The following is a 20,623-nucleotide window of genomic DNA, read 5'->3' on the forward strand; positions in this document are numbered from 1 at the left end:
AATCTATTTTTTTTTTAAAGATGTTATTTATTTATTTGACAGAGAGATCACAAGCAGGCAGAGAGGCAGGCAGAGAGAGAGGAGGAAGCAGCTCCCTGCTGAGCAGAGAGCCCGATGTGGGCCTCGATCCCAGGACTCTGAGATCATGACCTGAGCCGAAGGCAGCGGCTTAACCCACTGAGCCACCCAGGCGCCCCTGGAATCTATTTTTGTGTGTGGTGTAAGGAAATGGTCCAGTTTCATTTTTCTGCATGTGGCTGTCCAATTTTCCCAACACCATTTGTTGAAGAGACTGTCTTTTTTCCATTGGACATTCTTTCCTGCTTTGTTGAAGATTAGTTGACCATAGAGTTGAGGGTCTATTTCTGGGCTCTCTATTCTGTTCCATTGATCTATGTGTCTGTTTTTGTGCCAGTACCATACCGTCTTGATGATGACAGATTTGTAATAGAGCTTAAGTCTGGAATTGTGATGCCACCAACTTTGGCTTTCTTTTTCAACATTCCTCTGGCTATTCGAGGTCTTTTCTGGTTCCATATAAATTTTAGGATTGTTTGTTCCATTTCTTTGAAAAAAATTGGTGGTATTTTGATAGGGATTGCATTAAACGTGTAGATTGCTTTAGGTAGCGTAGACATTTCCCATTCATGAGCATGGACCTTTTTTCCATTTCTTTGTGTCCTCCTCAATTTTTTTCATGAATACTTTATAGTTTTCTGAGTACAGATTCTTTGCCTCTTTGGTTAGGTTTATTCCTAGGTATCTTATGGTTTTGGGTGCTATTGTAAATGGGATTGACTCCTTAATTTCTCCTTCTTCTCTCTTGCTGTTGGTGTAAAGAAATGCAACTGATTTCTGTGCATTGATGGATATATCCTGATGCTTTACTGAATTCCTGTACAAGTTCTAGCAGATTTGGAGTGGAGTCTTTTGGGTTTTCCACATAAAGTATCACATAATCTGCAAAGAGTCATAGTTTGACTTCTTCTTTCCCAATTTGGATGCCTTTAATTTCTTTTTGTTGTCTGATTGCTGAGGCTAGGACTTCTATTACTATGTTGAATAGCAGTGGTGATAATGGACATCCCTCCTGTGTTCCTGACCTTAGCGTAAAAGCTCTCAGTTTTCCATTTAGAATGATATTCTCTGTGGGTTTTTCATAGATGGCTTTGATGATATTGAGGAATGTACCCTCTTTCCCTACCCTGTGAAGAGTTTTGTTCAAGAAAGGATGCTGTACTTTGTCAAATGCTTTTTTAGCATCTATTGGGAGTATCATATGATTCTTGTTCTTTCTTTTATTAATATATTGTGTCACATTGATTTGTGGATGTTGAACCAACCTTGCAGCCCTGGAATAAAGCCTACTTGGTCGTGGTGAATAATTCTTTTAATGTACTGTTGGATTCTGTTGGCTAGTATTTTGGTGAGAATTTTTGCATCAGTGTTCATCAAGGATATTGGTCTGTAACTCTCTTTTTTGATGGGGTCTTTGTCTGGTTTTGGGATCAAGTATGTTTTATTTTTGTCAAAGTGTTTATGAAGTTTATTGTAAGTAGGGTCATCATAAGGGAATTTGTGAATCATTCCTGTCAGTGATCCTAAGACTTCAGTCTTTTTGCTATCTTTCTCAGTGGCACAACTGCAGGAAACCTCTCCAGGCAAAGGCAAAATTGTGGTAGCCCTCGATCTCAGATCCAATTTTAACTCCATGTAATGTGCCATGTTGTCTTCCTCCATTTATACCCAAACTATTGCTGTCTTCATAGCTTTCCTGTACCTTTCTTTATGAAATCACTTCTGAGGAGAGAATGTTCACTATCTCATTTAATACTTTGATTGCACTTGATAACTTTTCTTCTTTTTTTTTTTAACTTGGTATAGGCACTCAGGCATGTATGTTTAATTCCTTTTTTTTTTTTTAACTGTAACATATAATGTATTATTTGTTCAAGGGTACAAGACTGTGATTCATCAGTCTTACATGACACCCAGCGCTCACCACAGCACATACTCTCCCCAATGTCCATCACCCAGCCACCCTATCCACCCCCCACTCCTTTCCCCACTTGTTAAGTTTTCTTATCTGAACTCATGTCTTTGAGGTCTTACAACTTTTCTTGTATTTTTTGTATTCTTTGATAATTATATCTCCCACTTTTCTCACTTTCTGAACTTTTATTAGTTAAATGTTAGACTGATAACTTGATTCTAGACTATTAGAGTATTTGACTGATCCTAAGTTTGCTTACCTGTTTCTATTAGGTTAGAGTCCCTTCTTTTTTTTTTTTAAATTATTTTTATTAACATACAATGTATTATTTGCCCTAGGGGTACAGGTTTGTGAATCATTAGGCTTACACATTTCACAACGGTTAGAGTTCCTTCTTTTCAGACTCCTGAGAGTAAATCTTTAGTCTTGTCCTGGGGTTAGAGAGCAATAGTTGCCTGGCTGTGCTGACTGGAGGAGGTCTAATTGCTTTTATACAGGTTTTCAACCAGTCCTGTTCTCTGTTTATTGCTGTCTCTGATTTTATTTTATTTTATTTTTTTAAGATTTTATTTATTTGACACAGAGATAGATAGCCCAAACAGGGGGAGCAGCAGGCAGAGGGAGTGGGAGAAACAGGCTCCCTGCTGAGCAAGAATTCCCAACTTGGGGCTCTATCCCAGGACCCTGGGATCATTACCTGAGCTGAAGGCAGATGCTTAACTGACTGATCCACCCAGGTGCCCCGCCATCTCTGATTTTAAAGGGACTGCTGCTTCCATTTCTTAGGACTTTACAGGCTCTGCTTCTCCGTGGCTTTCTTCTGTTGAAGGTGCTTGGTTGGTTTTTGTTCTTGCCTGCTAGATTATCACTTAATGTATCTGCTTTCTCTTGGTCCTATGCCTTTTTGTACCTTAACTATCTTTTCAGCGGAGGCTTGAGAGGGAGGTTTTAAGTAGGAGACTACTACTTAATTCTGTTAAGATTGTCCTCTACTGGCCAGACTTAGTTTTACATTGGATGGAAATTTTCACCTTGATTGACATTATTTTTCGCTCAAGTTTTGATTGAAGGGCTTGTTTCCATTTTGTTCAGTTTATCTTTGCATGTCATGTACCTTTTTATAGGACATGGCTTACAAGTGATATTTTTCTGGTGATAACAGTGTGATATATTTCATGGTAAAATATTAGGAGTAAATGGTTTTTATATTTTGAAATTATACGTAATCTTGAATCTGTCAGCTGAAGAAAAATAAGTGTAAAGTTTTGTGTGTTCTTATAGTATCAGGCCCTGTTAGATTGTTAGAGTGTTATATGCACGAAGACAAAGTCATAGTATTGCTTTCTTTGTGAGATAGTTTTATCTTATTTCTTAGCCTTACTCTGACTGTGCTGGCTGTCATTTTCACAGCTGCATGTCAGTAAGTATCTTAACTGGGTGGTATAGCATGACTGGATCCATGCAGATATATCATTACTAATGGAAATTTAACTTAAGGTGCTTTACATACAAACTAGAATAGTATGTAATGGTGATAAATGTATCATATAATGAAGACTACTAAGAGAGCTTCTGTTTCTTTTGGACTCTTCCCCACTTGCTTCAACCACAGTGGCTTCCTTACTGTTCCTCAGACATTTGAGGTATACTTCTGAGATGGAGCCTGCGCTCTGACTGTTCCCTGTATATCTGCTTGGGTAACTCTTTCACCTTGAAGAAGTCTTTGCTCAAATTTCACTTTTATAATGAACTTTTTTTGTGACCATTTGTACTCATGTGTGAGGTCTTTTAACTGCTTTTTAAAGTTTCTTCTAGGGGACTTATCACTTTAAAATTTACATACTATGTTTATTGGGTGTTTTTCCTGGTAGAATATAAGCACCATGAGGGCAGAGATCTTTGTTTTATTCACAGGTGTATCCCAAGCATCCAGAATAGTACCTGACAGTATAGAAGCGCTGGAAAGATGTGAATGAAAGGCATCCTGATTCATGCACTTGTTTCCAGATAGCCCTCTAAAACATCCTCATTGTGTTTTCCTCTACACTACAAGATTGGAAAAATAAACTTTTTTCTTCTTATAATTTTTCCCTGGCAAGTCTTTTTTTAACAGAGACGGCTTCTCTGAGGATGTGCTAAAAGAAGCTAAAGAATTAGAGATATGTTCAACTTTTGTGCATGTGAACTTACGTGTTCCCACCAAGCTTTGAGGGAAATTTTGCTTTGGTATAGGTTCGTTTTTGTGTATAAGAGCACTGTGGAGTACAAGAGCTGAAAACGTTTATTTACAGCATGCACAGACCCCACATGCCTATACACACAGACATAATAACACTGCTAATGTTGACACTGTGCTTATTTTGTCCTGGTGCTTTTCGTGTTTTATTTCATTTTTCTTTATAACTGCCTCATAATAAAGTGTAAGTGCTATTATTAATATCTTAATAATAGGGCTCCAAAGTGCAAATTATGATGTAACTTACCCAAGGTCACACAGTTATTAAGTAGTGAGCTTTGAACTCTGGCTCCACAGTCCATGTTCTTAGCCTTTTTATACAAAATTATGGTAAAATATGCGTAACATAACAGTTAACCGTTTTTTAAGTGTACAAATTAATGACTTCAAGTGCATTCAGAATGTTGTACAACCATCACTGCTCTTCATTTCCAGAACTTCCCCTCTCCCTTCAGGCCTCTGGTAAAACCTCTATTCTACTTCCTCTATTAAATTTGTTTATTCTAGGTATTTCATATAAGTAGAATCATATAATATTCATCTTTTTGTGTTTAAGCATAATGTTTTCAAGGATCCATGTTGTCACATGCATTAGTTTCATTCCTTTTTAAGGCTGAATAATATTCCATTATATGTGTATATCAGATTTTGCTTATTCATTTCTTGATGGACCTTTGGGTTTTTTCCACCATTGTTACCAGCATTTGAGTATTGTGATTAAAGCCTCTGTGAACATTGGTTTGCAAGTATCTGTTTAACTCTCTGTTTTTAGTTATTTTGGGTGGAATTGTTGAGTCAGGTAATTCTATGTTTAATTTTCCTTTTAACTTTTTTTAAGTAAGCTTTATGCCCAGTGTGGGGCTTGAACTCACAACCCTGAAATCAAGTTGCATGCTCCACCAACTGAGCCAGCCAGGAACCCTTCTCTTAACTTTTTTGATGAAGAGAAATAGCAGTAGTGTACACTCAAATATTTTTTTGAGTTCAGATAACTATGTCACAGTCCTTTTTATTTTATCATCAGTCACCTGAACACTGCCTGTATTTTAGAGTGTGAGAGATGTACAGTATCAGTTTCTGAAAGATAGAGAACCTTTATATATGTATGTTTTTTTTTAAGGTTTTTTTTTTTTTTTTTTAAAGATTTTATTTATTTATTTGACCGAGAGAGATCACAAGCAGGCAGAGAGGCAGGCAGAGAGACAGGAGGAAGCAGGCTCCCCGCTGAGCAGAGAGCCCCATGCGGGACTCGATCCCAGGACTCTGAGATCATGACCTGAGCCGAAGGCAGCGGCTTAACCCACTGAGCCACCCAGGCGCCCCTATATATGTATGTTCTATATAGTGCCTGGTTTGATGTGAGCATTCAGCCAAATTGTTCAATTTATCTTAACTCTTCCTATGTTAATACATTCTGTACTATGTTTTCTAGTAAGTCTACCACTGTAATCTGATCTTTCCCCATCTTTCCTTTGTAATCTTCCATGTAAAACTTCTTTTGAAAAATTATAGCTTTTTCCAAAATAGTCTCTGAATCCACTGTTTCCTTGACATTTCTGTTAAAATTCTGTAAGTTATTTGGTACATTTCCCAATTTCATTTCCTATGTTTATTTCATGCTATATAACTTAAATTTATGTTTATGTTTATTTTTGTTGTTTTAATTTTTATTTTATATTTTGAGTTCCTTATGGATATGGAGTACATAAAACTGTTTAATTCATTGAAAATAAGCACATTAACATTAGTTAAATAGTAGAGTTTAAAACTTCTGAAATTCGTTCTTTATTTCATGCTTTAAATGTTGACAAATTTCAATGTCAGGTGTATGTGGAAAGGAAATTAGAAATCTAATTTCTTAAGCTCAGAACAATTTTTCTGTTTAGCAGGCAAGATACAGAGTCAGAATGCATGAATCTCCCTTCTTTTTCTAAATGATTTTTACTTTCTTTTCAGATCGTTGCCAGCAAAGGAGGTTTTGAAATGGTTACAAAAGAGAAGAAATGGTCTAAAGTGGGTAGTCGCTTGGGATATCTGCCAGGAAAAGGAACTGGGTCTCTTTTGAAGTCACATTATGAAAGAATTCTCTACCCATATGAACTTTTCCAATCTGGTGTCAGCCTTATGGTGAGATGCATCATTTTTTGTTTTCAGGAGTGGATAATCCAGTCCTCCAAATATGAATGTTAGACTGTGTTCACTGTAACAAGATAGCAGTTTGCTAAGCATAGAAAGTTAAAAAGGTTTCTCTGGGTACCAAAATTTGGGGTAGCAAGGTGTGGTTTAAAAATTGCAGCTACTTTTGGTGCTTTACAAGATAAAGGTCAATGGGAATGAAGGTGGTTTTCTTATTTATTTGAAATAAATTCTCTTGACTTAAGCTTTTTGAAAAATTCCTCCTCTTGACTTCATGTATTTTTTAAATAGCTTTATTGAGGTTATAATTTGCATACTGTAGAATTCAGTCATTGTAGATACACAGTCAGTAAGCTTTAATAAATTATACATTTATGCAGTAATCACCACAGCTCAGTTTTAGAATATTTCCATCAGCCCAGAAAGTTCCTTTGTGTTTGGTTGTAGTTGTTTTCCTGTTCATAACCCCAAACCCAGATAAACACCTGATTTTCTTTCTGGCTCTGTAGTTTTTTGCCTTTGTAGGAATTTCACATAGATGGGATCATACAGTATAATTTTGTGTCTGGCTTCTTTCACTTAGCCTAATGTTTTCAAGGTTCATCTATGTTTTAGCCTGTATTAGTACTTCATTCCTTTTTATGGCTGAATAATAGTCCCTTGTATGGATCTACCATATTTGTTTATCCATTTACCAGTTGGTGGACAGTTGGATTGTTTCCAGTTTATGGCTATTATGAATAAATGCTATGAATATTCATGTATAAGTCTTTGTGTGGACATATGTTTTCATTTCTCTTGGGTAGATACCTAGGAGTGGAATTGCTGGGTTATATGGTAAGTGTATGTTTAACTTTTTAAGAAACTGCCAAACTGTTTTCCAAAGTGGCTGAACCATTTTACATTCCCACCAGTGATGTAGAGGCTTCCAGTTTCTTCACGTCTTTGCCCACACTTGGTATTGTCAGTTTTTTTGCTTATAGCCATTCTAGTGGGTGTGTAGTGGTATCTCATTGTGGTTTTAATTTTCATTTCTCTAATGACCAGTGGTGTGCATCTTTTCATGTGCATATTAGCCATTTGTATATCTTCTTGATGAAGTGTCTGTTCTGATCTTTTTTTTATTGGATTGTTTGTCATCTTACATTTGTTTTAAGAGTTTGCTATGTAGTCTGGATACAAGTCTTTTATTAGGTATATGATTTTACAAATATTCTCTGCTAGTGTGTGGTTTATCTTTTCATTTTTATAATGGTGTCTGTTTGAAGAGTAGTTTATTAATTTCCTTTACCCCCTTTCTATGGATTGTGCTTCTGTTGTCATATTTAAGAAATATTTAAGAAATCTTTTCCTAACCCAAGTCCCCAAAGATACTCTTTTTTGTTTTCATCTAGTAGTTTTATAGTTTTAGCTTTTATATTTAGGTCTAGATCCATTTTGAGTTTTTTTGTTTGTTTTTTTGTATGTGTAAAGTATGAGGTAAAAGTGTAAGTGCATTTGTGGGGGGGAGGGGAAACGTATATGTATATGAATATTCAGTTGTACCAGTATCATATGTTTAAAAGACGACTCCCCTTTTCCTATTGATTTACCTTGGCACCTTTGTTGAAAATCAGTTGAATATTAATGTGGGTTTATTTCTGGTCTCTGTTTTGTTCTTTGGTTATATATTTGCCCTAACACTAGTACTATACTGTCTTGAGTATTGTAGCTGTATTGTAAGTTTTGATATCCAGTAGTGTTAGTCTTCCAACTCCTTCTTCTTTCTTCAGAATTTCCAAAGAACATGCATTTCCACATAAATTTTAGAAATTGACTTCTCAGTTTCTGCAACAAAAGCCTGCTAGGATTTTGATAGGGATTGTCTTGAATCTGTAGATGGATTTGCTGGGTAGAATTGTCATCTGGTTTCACGTAGTTTTGGGATTTATTGGAAATTTATTATTTCTCTCCTGATTCTCCAACCTTCTTATCAGTGAACCTGCTTTCTTTCTGTGCTCTGATTCTTTAGGGTATACAGATGCCTAATTTAGATCTTAAGGAAAAAGTAGAGCCTGAGGTTCTTGGCACTGATGTCCAAACTTCCCCAGAGCCAGGCACAAGAATGAACATTCTGCCGAAGAGAACAAGGCGTGTCAAGTCTCAGGTATCAACTTCCATGGATCATTTTTAATAGGAGTTTTAAGTGCATTGACTGCAGAACAATTATGTGGTTATTGGAGGCATTCACATACTGTTGTTCTTTAGAATGTGAAGAGACCTGTCTTTCATTTACCTTTAAGATGAACAAGGAGGAAATTGTAAAATTCAGTCTGATTCGATTTAGAAAGCTTTTTGTTAATTTTGAACAGTTTTGATGAGGAGGACAAATCAGAGGGTAACTCTGGGTACTGTAAGGCCAGTGTTACAGACATGCTGATGAACTGTAGTATATTTTATTTTCATGATTAGCAGAAATGAGAGGAGTAGGAATAGGTGGTTTTTATTTTTCGCTCATTCCTTTAAAAGCTGGAGTATAAATTTTAGTGTTTGAACCATTCCAATGTTAACTTCTATAGTGTTCTTGTAGCCAAAAATAATTTCATCAGAAGAAAAATGCCCTAATTTCTTCTTGTCTGTACCTGCCCTATTTTCCTTCCCCATTCTCATTTGTGGTCTTCAAAGTGTGCTTTTAAAGTTGTTGTAAAGATAGGTCTGTAGGTTGGGACAGTAAGATGCTGCTTTCCTTGCTCTGAATTGCTCCTTAAATCTCCTCCATGGTAATTTAGCTTCTTAGGTAAGTTGATAACAGAAAGGTAGGTGTCTTGGATGGAGAATGTGAATTTAATGGAAATTCACTGGAAAGTGAATTATAAATTTATGTTCCTTTATTAGTAAGTTACCAGTATGTAATATAAATTGTTTGGTAATTCATAATTAAATAAGTATTTTATGGCATTATAATAATATAATTTATATTTAGCATAAGGAGAATTCTTAGTTATAAACCATTATAAATTAGTAAACTCTGGGTTGGTCATTAAGTGATTTTTGTTACTGTGGCTGATCTCAAAAGCTCTAACCATCATTGGGTATATAGTGATGATTCTATTTCAAGACCTGAAACACTTGAACACTAGTAGTCTCTGACTTGGTGACTCACTAAGAGTTGCCCCAGGTGGCCCTGCTCAGTTGACTACTTGTGATGAAAGTCTTTTTTTTTTTTTAAGATTTTATTTATTTACCCGACAGAAATTACAAGTAGGCAGAGAGGCAGGCAGAGAGAGAGGAGGAAGCAGGCTCCCCACTGAGCAGAGGGCCTGATGCGGGGCTCGATCCCAGGACCCTGGGATCATGACCTGAGCCGAAGGCAGAGGCTTAACCCACGGAGCCACCCAGGCGCCCCTTGGGATGAAAGTTCTTTTGATGTTCCTTCTGAAACCATAAAAAAAGCTCGGCTGCTCATTGCCTGTATATAAGAAAAGGACAATATAGAATGTTTTACTCGTTGGAATAATTGGTAATGTAGTCAGATTGGTTGATACCAGGTAGAAACTAGAACCATTGTAAGCTTTTCTTTCTTTTTCTTTTTTTTTTTTCTTTACTGTAGGCTTTTCAGTGAAGAATTTGTTCAGTTCACAGTTTGTCCTTAATTTCTATATTGCTTGGTCTGCCTCATTCCTACTCTTCAATTTCAGAAAGAAGAGAAAGGCTTTCTGGTAGAACTCCTTTGATTTCTTGCCCTATATACAGAACTGTTGGTATTCCTTCTGAATTTCTGCCAGTTTCTGTGGGCAAAAGGTACCTTTGTCTCTAAGGATAATCCTCCCACATCTGTCCTTTCTGGCTTCTTTAGGGATTTTAATACACCACTTGTGAGATCTCTCTCTCCTACCTCCTCTGCCTGCTGAATCTCCTACCCCCAATGTAAACATGTTTAAAGTCTCTGTCATCTTAAAACAAAAACTCCCTTCCTTGATAGTGTCTTACTCCTTGCCTCTTTTCATGAAGTCTCTTGAAAAACAGTCAATGTTGTCTCATTTTCCTCAGTATCGGTTTAGCTTTTGTACTCTGTAATCTGACACTGAGCTAAATTATTTTGTTGAAACTGCACCACCCAAGTTACCACTGAGTTAATAATTGTCAAAAGCTGAGGACTTTTTATTTCTTCTTCATCTTTGAGGATATATACATTTAATAGGGTTGTTGACTCCCCTTTTTGAAATTCAGTTAACTTGATTTTTCTTTGGCTCCCGTGATGCCTCTCTCCTGGTTATCCTCTTCACTCTGACCTCTCCTCAGTTATCTTTGTTCTCTCTTCCTATTGCCCTTTACATGGTGATTTTAAGTCTTTTCCTATCTTTGCTCTCCTTAGCTATCTTATCTACCTTATGATTTCAGTTACTACCTGTACACTCAAGACTCCTATGTTGTAACGCTCATGTTTCTTTTGTGTTTACCAAAGATGTGTGTGTGCATATTGGTGGCCATTGGTGGCCACAGCAGGTATGCTGAATTCAGTACATCTCAAACATGACCATCTTCTCTAAATCTATTTCTCCTTTATTATTTTCTGGCCTGGTATCCATGACAAGCACAGCCATCCGATAGTCTTTTAAACAAGAAACAGAAGTTACAGAAGTTATCTTATTCCCCTTTCTTATCTCTATCACATCACTTGCTTTACTCTTGTTTCTATTCTTTTTTTTTTAAAGAATAGATAAATAATATTTATTTTGGAGAAAGAGGGAGAGAGAGAGAATGAAAGTGCATGCAAGTGCGGGGAGGGGCAGAGGGAGAGGGAATCTCAAGCAGACCTGTTGAGCACAGAGCCTGATCCAGGGCTCTGTCTCACAACCCTGAGATCATGACCTGAGACAAAGTCAAGGGTTGGACACTTAACCAACTGATCCACCCAGGCACCCCTGCAATGATTGTTTTTTTCATCTTTGACCTCACTAGTGAGCTTTTTGAAACCTGGAGTCACAGTTTGTCTGTATGAAGGGTTATTAGACCCTTAACACATTTATATATTAGTACGAAGCCCATGATGCCAGTATGTCTCATTATTATTATTATTATTATTTTTTAAAGATTTTCTTTATTTATTTGACAGACAGAGATCACAAGTAGGCAGAGAGGCAGGCAGAGAGAGGGGGAAGCAGGCTCCCTGCTGAGCAGAGAGCCCGATGCGGGGCTCGATCCCAGGACCGCAAGATGATGACCTGAGCCAAAGGCAGTGGCTTAACCCACTGAGCCACTCAGGCGCCCCAGTATGTCTCATTATTGGTGACATTAAGTTTGAGCCAGATTTCCATTGTACTTATTCTCTTTGTAATAAAAGTAATCAGAGTACACTGTAAGATAGTGTGAATAACCTGTCTTCCAGTTATGTTTTACCCAGTGTTTTCACATTCATTGATGATCCTTACCTGAATTAGTTATGTTGGTGGTTGCAAGCTGGGTGATTTTCTAGCTCTGTCATTTTCTATATTTGTTAACATTTTTCTTTAAAGGAGAACTCTTCTCCCACACTTTCTTGAGATACTTTTTTCATACAGTAAAACATTTATATCTTAAGTGTACAGTTCTGTGAATTTCAATAAATGTCTGTACCTGTGGAACCATGACTGACTCCCCCACTATAGTCACTATAGATCATGATTTTTAAAAAAAAATAATGTCTTATTATTTATTACCATCTCTTACTCCTTTTTGATAATCCTGTTGTTCCAAATTTGACTAATGGGAACCCCATCAAGCTGCTTCATGATACTCTTTTGACTTGACTCCATCCTTCTTTGAGCACTTGTTTTAGCACAAAAAGGCTCATTGTCTTCTTGCCTTGCTTTAGCCTTGGAATCAGCCATTTCTACATGGAATTCTGGTTCATTTTAGTGTGAAATAATATTCATTAACCAAGATCTGAGCACAAGGTGTGCTTGTTCCTACTGGGATGCCATTGCTTTTGTAGGTCCTTTTAGTGGTTAGTGCTGGGAAATAAAATTTAAAAACATTATGAGTTTATATTTTCAGAAATGAATTGATAATTTCATTTCTAATCTAGCATCACAAAGTTATTTTGGTTTATGTTGTAGCTCTTTTCCTCGTTTGTTGAGTTCGCAACGTAATTTATTTCTATTCTTCTGTTTTGACTGAGATGCTTAAGACTATAAAACTCCCTGTGATCACTGCTTTGATTTATTCTGGATATTCTGATTTATAGTCTTTTATTGTTGTTGTTGTTACCAGTTTTTATTTTATTTATTCATTTATTTTTAAATTTTATTATTTTTAATTTTTTTATTTTTTTTTTAAAGATTTTTATTTATTTATTTGACAGAGAAAGATCACAAGTAGACGGAGAGGCAGGCAGAGAGAGGGAGGGAAGCAGGCTCCCTGCCGAGCAGAGAGCCCAATGTGGGACTCGATCCCAGGACCCTGAGATCATGACCTGAGCCGAAGGCAGCGGCTTAACCCACTGAGCCACCCAGGTGCCCTTTTTTTTTTTTTTTTTAAAGATTTTTAACCATTTTTTATTTTTATTTATTATTATTATTTTTTAAAGATTTTATTTATTTGACAGAGAGAGAGAGATCACAAGTAGGCAGAAAGGCAGGCAGAGAGAGAGAGGGGAGGAAGCAGGCTCCCTGCAGAGCAGAGAGCCCAACGTGGGGCTCGATCCCAGGACCCTGGGATCATGACCTGAGCCGAAGGCAGAGGCTTTAACCCACTGAGCCACCCAGGTGCCCCATTGTTACGTTTTTTATAGGAAGTTAAAGATTTCTGACCGGTCTTTTTATTTTTTATTTTTGCTACTTCTAGCTTTTATTCCATTAAGATCAGATAATGTTTTATTATTTCTACTTTTTGGAACTTTATTGCCTGGAGAGGTTGTGAGGATTAATTGATTAAAATGGTATGGTACAATAGTATCTGCTACTGTATGTTTTATGGTACACAGTATCTGCTTAGTGTATGTTAGGATTTCTTATGTACTGTGTATTAATAGTGGTGAATGTATAGTGTCATGTCATGTCATGTCATTATCCTCAGACTGTAGAGGTTGATTAATATAATTAAATTCATCTAAATTTTAAATATATTAAAATGTTGTTTTCGTTGGTTGATTCTTATATGATCATAGACTTACAAAGTCTGTATTTTATCCTGATTCATTTTTATTCTTATTGACTCTTTTAATAAGTTTTAGTTATTTACTTAGTGTACATTCAGAGTATATGGTTCATTTGAATTCGTGGTGTAACACTTTAACTATCCGGATGTTCTCATCTTCAAGTACTAGAGTGGCAGATGATATCAGCTTAAACATTAGGAACACAATTTTCACATGAGGACACATTTTTCACATAAGATTTCCAGGAATAGGTAGTTCTAGGGTTGACACAACAACTGCACATTGCCATGAAGGGCCTGGGCTCTTTCCATCTTTCTACTTTGCTTTTCTCAGTGTGTGGGGGTAATAGATCTCTTCTTAGCTGCAGTGTAGCTGCTAGAGTCCAGTGCAGTGCTTTCACCAGGCTTCATCTCCTAACAGTAGGGAAGGAGGTTGGGGTAAAAGGCTTATTACTCTTTGAGAAGCTTTCTCTTTTATTAGAGACAAAAATCTTTCCCAGAGGCTTCTGGAAGATGTTTCATTGGTCCAGACCAGATTAACATTTCTACTCCTAGCTTGGTCATCACTAACAAAGAGAAATGGCATGATTGGCTTAGGATAATCATTATTCATCTAATAGGATTGGCATATTGCCTTTTGATCAAAGATGGGTGTCCATTAGCAAGGTAGAAGTGAGAATTTCTATTATTACCGTAGCACACTGGTTATAACCAGTAGCATTTGTCTATGGACAGAACCTAATTGACAACTGTGGTTTTAATTAAGATAGATTTGCTTTTGTGGAAATGAAGCTGGGTGACTATCCAGTTGTTGTAATGAGGCGGTGAGTGGATTTAGAGAGCAAAAATAAAATATTTTTTTCTTCATATTGAAGAGGATCTTGAAACTTTTCTCGGTAAGGAAGTATATGTATGAATCAGAATGATTAGATAATGGAGTTTTGTTTATGTATTTATTTTTTTAGTCAGAATCTGGAGAAGTGAACAGAAACACGGAACTGAAGAAACTTCGAATTTTTGGGGCTGGGCCTAAGGTCGTGGGCCTGGCAGTGGGAGCAAAAGATAAAGAAGGTAAAAATCTCTTATTCGGTCATGAAAAGAAATAAGGTCTAGCCATATGGTTCTAATAAGATTCAAATAATATTTGAATTGAAGTTTGCCTTGGGATTTTCTTAAGTGTAAACTTGGAATGTGGTTCCTAGACAGATCACCTTTTATGGCATTTAATCTTGAATTTAAGGCTTGAGGAACCATATTTTACTGAATTTTTGTAATATTTGGAAGAGAGAAATTTTCCTTTTCCATGTCTAATATGTGACAGAAATTTGTCATTTCTAAAGGCTAGTTTAGGAGAGAAAGGTGAATGAATGATTCTTACCTGGTGATCCATACCTTATAACTTTTAAATTTAAGGATCGGATTTTCTGACCTTTAGTATCAAAATTTACTGTGGAGAGCTTATGATTAAAATTCCAATTCTGATTTTGTTATTTTTCCATAATTGCGTTGGTATATTATGACACTTCATTTAAATAAACTCTATGTTTGTAGAAAGCCTTGTATTCTCAGCTTTAGTATGTTTGAAACTCTCAGTAAAATTGCTAATGCAGAGATCAAGTTCCATTATTTCTCTATATACGTGTCCGTTTTAAAACTCTATAAAGATTGTATTGGATTTGTTTTTAATGTATATGAATTTAATGAAATACTATAATCACGGGTTGTATTATTACCCTTTTCATGATATGAGAAATTACATCACAATTCAGATTGTGGACGAGAACTCTGGAGGGTCAGATGATATTGTCCCATCACTCTAAAAACATTCATTGTGATAGGACGCACTACATACATAACGATGTTTATTATCACCCTTCTAAGAATTAAGCACTTTATCTTTTTCATTCTCGTACCTATTGTATTGGCTGGCAGTGATCTTAAAACTAGTCTCAAATTAGTCCCTAATAAACACTACATACAGGCAGTATAGAATTAGTAGTTTAGCTCTCTGGAGCTTGATTGCCTGGGTTAGATTTCCAGATCTGCCACTGACTGGCTGTGTGATTTTGGGCAAGTTATCTAACTTCTCTAGACTTTAGATTGTTTATCTTCAGTGGGGATAATAGCATATCTACCTCATAGTGTTTTTGAGATTTAATATAAATTATTTTAAATAGTGTCTGGTCCATAGTAAGCTCTCAACATTAGTTTTTACTATTATTATATAACTATTTTTATTTCAAGATGAGGTCTCCCGAAGACGAAAAGTTACCAACAGGTCAGACGCATTTAACATGCAAATGAGACAACGGAAAGGAACTCTCTCTGTTAACTTTGTAAGTGTTCTGAGATGTGTCAGGAGGGAAAGGATTTATTTTTAGTTTTGCACTTTTTATCTCGCTGTATTTTGGTATGCCGTTTAGTTAGTTCGTTTGGTTAGAAGACTAGATGGTAAATCTAAAGTCGCAGCTTTCGTTAATGTAATGTGAACCCTGCTTTGTCTGTTTACATTGACTCTTCCCCTGAGTTATACTCACATATACCTTGTGAGTGAGAGAATGAATATGAATCTGTAAATTCTTGAGCTGTATTGTAGACAGTGCTCAGTATTCATTCTCTACTGAAGAGTGTTTGTGTATAGGATGACATGGTGTATTTTATTTATATAATGACTTTCAAGTAACGTGGATTTGTGGTGTTTCTTTATTCCGATAACTTGATACGCTTTTATTAACTTGCCTGAGAAGCACTGAGGAAATTGAGCAAGTTTTATGAGAAGTTGTCTAAATACAGTCATTTAAAAAATATTCAGGATTTAAGTTATGTGTGCTCTTAGTGTACATTATTTTGTTTGTTTCAATTAAGGAGTTCCTGGTAAAAATTTAATATTATTAATATAGAAAATAGACTTTTATTTTATTTTGTTTGTTTTCTAACAGGTTGATCTCTATGTTTGTATGTTTTGTGGTCGGGGAAATAATGAAGATAAATTGCTTTTGTGTGATGGATGTGATGACAGCTATCATACATTTTGTTTAATTCCCCCACTACCTGATGTGCCCAAAGGAGATTGGAGGTGTCCTAAGTGTGTTGCCGAGGTACAAGCCTAAATTTTACAGATCCTTTCTTAATTAACAACAGTGATGTTCACGTAACACATACAGTAAATCCATTAAAAGCTCTTACTTTGTTCTTCAATGTTTAAAGTCTCTGGGATTTTTTAAGAGCAATATTGAATGAAAATATAATTGTATTGCGGCAGCTTACCTTTTGTAAGTTCTTTTTTTACTATTAGTTAGATAATTCTGTTTGTTGATGTAGATGGATGATATTTTTATTCAGATTAATATTCTTGGAAAATAATAAAAATGAAGAAAGACTGTAGGTTATTTTTTTTTAAGATTTTATTTATTTATTTGACAGAGATCACAAGTAGGCAGAGAGGCAGGCAGAGAGACAGGGAAGGAGGCTCCCTGCTGAGCAGAGAGCCTGACGCAGGGCTCGATCCCAGGACCCTGAGATCATGACCTGAGCTGGAGGCAGAAGCTTAAACCACTGAGCCACCCAGGCGCCCCAGTTTGTTTTTTTTTAAATTAAAAAAAAAAAGTCAGACATGAAGCTCTAGAACTTAGGATTCATCCAGTTTTCATGTTACCAGATAAACTGATGGTTCTGTTAGTTTAATTTTTACTTACTATCCTGAATTATTCTTTTTTTTTTTTTTTAAGATTTTATTTATTTTACAGACAGAGATCACAAGTAGGCAGAGAGAGGGGGGGAAGCAGGCTCCCTGCTGAGCAGAGAGCCCGATGTGGGGCTTGATCCCAGGACCCTGGGATCATGACCTGAGATGAAGGCAGAGGCTTTAACCCACTGAGCCACCCAGGCGCCCCAATCCTGAGTTATTCTTAATGTCCAAAGACATTATTGTCCTGAAATACCTAATTTGTTTACTTATTTTAACAAAATACTGTGATAGGACATGGAAGGGAAGGGCTTGGCTGGGCTGTATGTGGGTGTATTCAGAGCTTTGAGTTATTATTCTCAAAGTAAGATGATTCAGCAGCAGTTCTGCTGTGAGAATTTGTGTTAATATACTGGTCAGGGTGATTGATGGTATGAAACAGCCATTCCTATAGCTAGATATTCTTGCAATCCAGTGGATATCCCTTTATCCATTATATTTTCTTCATCCATGAACATTTATTTTCTCTGTAGCTAAATCCACTGAGAAACTGAGAATGGTAGGTATCCTTGGACTTCATGGCATGGGAGTAGTTCTCCCAGTGTTTGTTTTGGTGCCAGAGCTTAATGTCAACTCCAGAGTCTGAAGCTGTCTTGTTACCACCTTCCTTATGGAAGGCTGTGAAAATGTAGTTGAGGTTCTAGAACATTATTTCCTGATTCTGTGTTGCAAGTAATTAATACTTGTTTTGCTGTCTAAGGTTGATTGGATTTGCTTCACCTAGGGAAATGATCAAAGAAGGTAATACTAATATTTTGTTAGTTCATTTTCAGTGAGTTAATCTTAGGTATTTCTTCTTCTTAGGAATGTAATAAACCCCGAGAGGCCTTTGGATTTGAACAAGCTGTACGAGAGTATACACTTCAGAGCTTTGGAGAGATGGCAGATAATTTTAAGTCTGATTATTTCAATATGCCAGTTCATGTGAGTATCTGTCATTTAGGTCATTTTGGGGAGTTATGAATATTTATCTGAGTCTAAAGCTTTTGGTTTGCTTTCATCATTTTTTGGAAAAACGGACGGCATGAAAAAGATGATAGAATATTAAATCTTAAAGATTAAGGGGCCTGACATCTGTTTCTATTTCACTCTCTAATGTGGCACTGTGTACTCTCCTGTTGAGAAATCTGCTTTGATCTTTGAATTGTTTATTAGCCTTCTGTGAGTAATCTTATAGAAAAACATGAAGTATATGACCGTTTTTCCTTCTGCTTGGTTATTTGTAATATGAAGTTTGCTGCTTTTCCTAGGGGATCTTGGGCTTTTTAAAATCCCTATCCAAAAAATTTGGCAAAGCTATTAAAATTCAGCCTTGAATTTTGCATTTCCTTTTTCCTCCTTGATGTGCTTGCTGGGTCATCTTTATATTTCTTAGCTGGGAAATAGCTTACACAAAAAGGCAGTGCAAGTTTATTATGTTTTTCTCAATATCTAGTTTGTCTTTAGCTTTTCCCTGTCTTTAGTGGGAAGAGCTAGGACCCTGGTCTTTTTCGCTCTGGATAGGATTTTTTCATTTTATCATGGGTATGTTTTCATTTGACAGGCATATAATGTGTTAGAAGGTTATGCTTATAGTGAGTTAGTAATCTGTAATCTTTGTTTTCCCTGTGTAGATGGTTCCTACAGAATTAGTAGAAAAGGAATTCTGGCGGCTGGTGAGCAGCATTGAAGAAGATGTTATTGTAGAGTATGGAGCAGATATCTCCTCAAAAGACTTTGGAAGTGGATTTCCTGTAAAGGATGGTCGGAGAAAAATGCTGCCAGAAGAAGAGGTGCAGAGCAGAGAGTAGTAATTCACACTTACTCCAAGTTGATTCAGTCTTTGCATAGTAGAAAACTACCTTTCTCTAATCTTACGGGCTTATGTTCATTTAAAATATTAACTATGTAGGATTTGGACATTATAAGTAATTTTCAGTTTTAAAAATAATACATTCAAAGTATCTTTAAAAATTTAACTTTAGGGTAACTCTCTTGGGTCCCCTCCTTTGGAGCTTTGTACTAGCACTCAAGCTTTAAAAGAAATTTAAAACAAAGTTTACCTTTGCATCTTAAAACCAATTTAATTAGTTTAAAACTATGATTCCAGTTAAAAGAATTTTGCCTCTTTCTGTTTGAGAATCTAGAAGGTGCTTTAAGAGTACTTTTTAATTTTAATTTTAATTTATTTTTAAGAATTTTTTAAAAAATTACATTTCATTGACAGGTCCAAAATTAAGTTTCTTTCAGTACTTGAGCAGGTAGGTTTTCAAATATGTTTAAGCTGTAACATACAATGGAATCCTGTCGCATTGGTGATAAACCTCTATGTACAAAGCTGAATTAAGATGATCATTTCCTTTTCTCATTATTTTGGTTCTTTTTACTTTTTCTCTCCCTCTATAATTGGCAGTGATTAATAGTTTTATTTCCTATTAAAAGAGTTACACATGGCTAAAAAAACAAAACAAAAAAAGGGGTTACATAGTACAATAGGATATACAGTTAAAAGTATATCCAGCCATTCCAGTTCTCTTAAGATTACTGTTTGTAAGGTATATCTTTTCCCATTCTTTCACTTTGAAGCTGTTTTTACCTTAGGATCTAAAGTGTGTCTCTTGTAGGCAGCATATGACTGGATTTGCTTTTTTTAAACCTAGTCTGAGGGTTGCCTTTTGATTGGAATTATTCAGTTCATTTACATTTAACATAATTATTGATACTGATGTATGTCCACCATTTTGTGATTTTGTATGTCTTCCTCTCTCTTTCCTTTGTGGCCTTTTTTTAGTGTTAAACAGATACTTTTTATAATACCATATTAATTTCTCCAGTTTTTTTTTGTTTGGTTGGATACTTTTTAGTTATTTAGTGATTTTAAGAATTATAATATACATTTTTTTAAAATGGTTTTATTGAGAATGTACATCTCTATGCAGCCTACTTCATGTTACTATTGACTTAATTCTGGTGCATATAACAACTTTGAAACAATGTCTCTTCGTTTCCTACTATCTTTTTGTGTATTGTTATACATTGTATGTACATGTATAAATACAAAAACATAGCAGTATAATTATTACTTTAAACCATTTTACATTTAAAAAAAAAGAGAAAAGGAAAAAATACACATACACCCTGTTACACATTTGCTCACAAATTTACCATTTCTGATGCTCTTCATTTATTCCTGTGGGATCCAGGTTGCCTTTTGGGTTCATTTTCTTTCAGTCTGAAGGACTGCTTTTATTTGTAGTGTGGGTATCCTAAGCAATAAATTCTTTCAGTCTTTGCTTATTTGGGAACGTTTTTATTCAGCCTTCTTTTAGTCTTTTAACAGTAAATGGTTCTCAATTTTTTTTTCCTTTTTATTTCTAGTGCCTTGAAATGGTGGTTTTGGTAATTTTGTCCAGATTTA

The 20,623-nt window shown here is 35.8% G+C and overlaps 1 protein-coding gene across 1 annotated transcript in view; it reads left to right on the top strand.

Moving 5' to 3' along the window:
• Nucleotides 1–20,623, top strand: part of KDM5A (lysine demethylase 5A) — a 101,972-nt gene that overhangs the window by 10,014 nt on the left and 71,335 nt on the right. Inside the window, exons 4-10 of the mRNA XM_047739968.1 lie at nucleotides 6,186–6,356; nucleotides 8,377–8,511; nucleotides 14,447–14,552; nucleotides 15,726–15,817; nucleotides 16,421–16,579; nucleotides 18,031–18,150; nucleotides 18,840–18,998. Of these exons, the coding sequence (XP_047595924.1) occupies nucleotides 6,186–6,356; nucleotides 8,377–8,511; nucleotides 14,447–14,552; nucleotides 15,726–15,817; nucleotides 16,421–16,579; nucleotides 18,031–18,150; nucleotides 18,840–18,998 (942 nt within the window). The remainder of the gene's footprint in view (nucleotides 1–6,185; nucleotides 6,357–8,376; nucleotides 8,512–14,446; nucleotides 14,553–15,725; nucleotides 15,818–16,420; nucleotides 16,580–18,030; nucleotides 18,151–18,839; nucleotides 18,999–20,623) is intronic.

This window comes from Lutra lutra, chromosome 8, assembly GCF_902655055.1.
Source record: "Lutra lutra chromosome 8, mLutLut1.2, whole genome shotgun sequence".
Taxonomy (NCBI): Eukaryota; Metazoa; Chordata; class Mammalia; order Carnivora; family Mustelidae; genus Lutra; species Lutra lutra.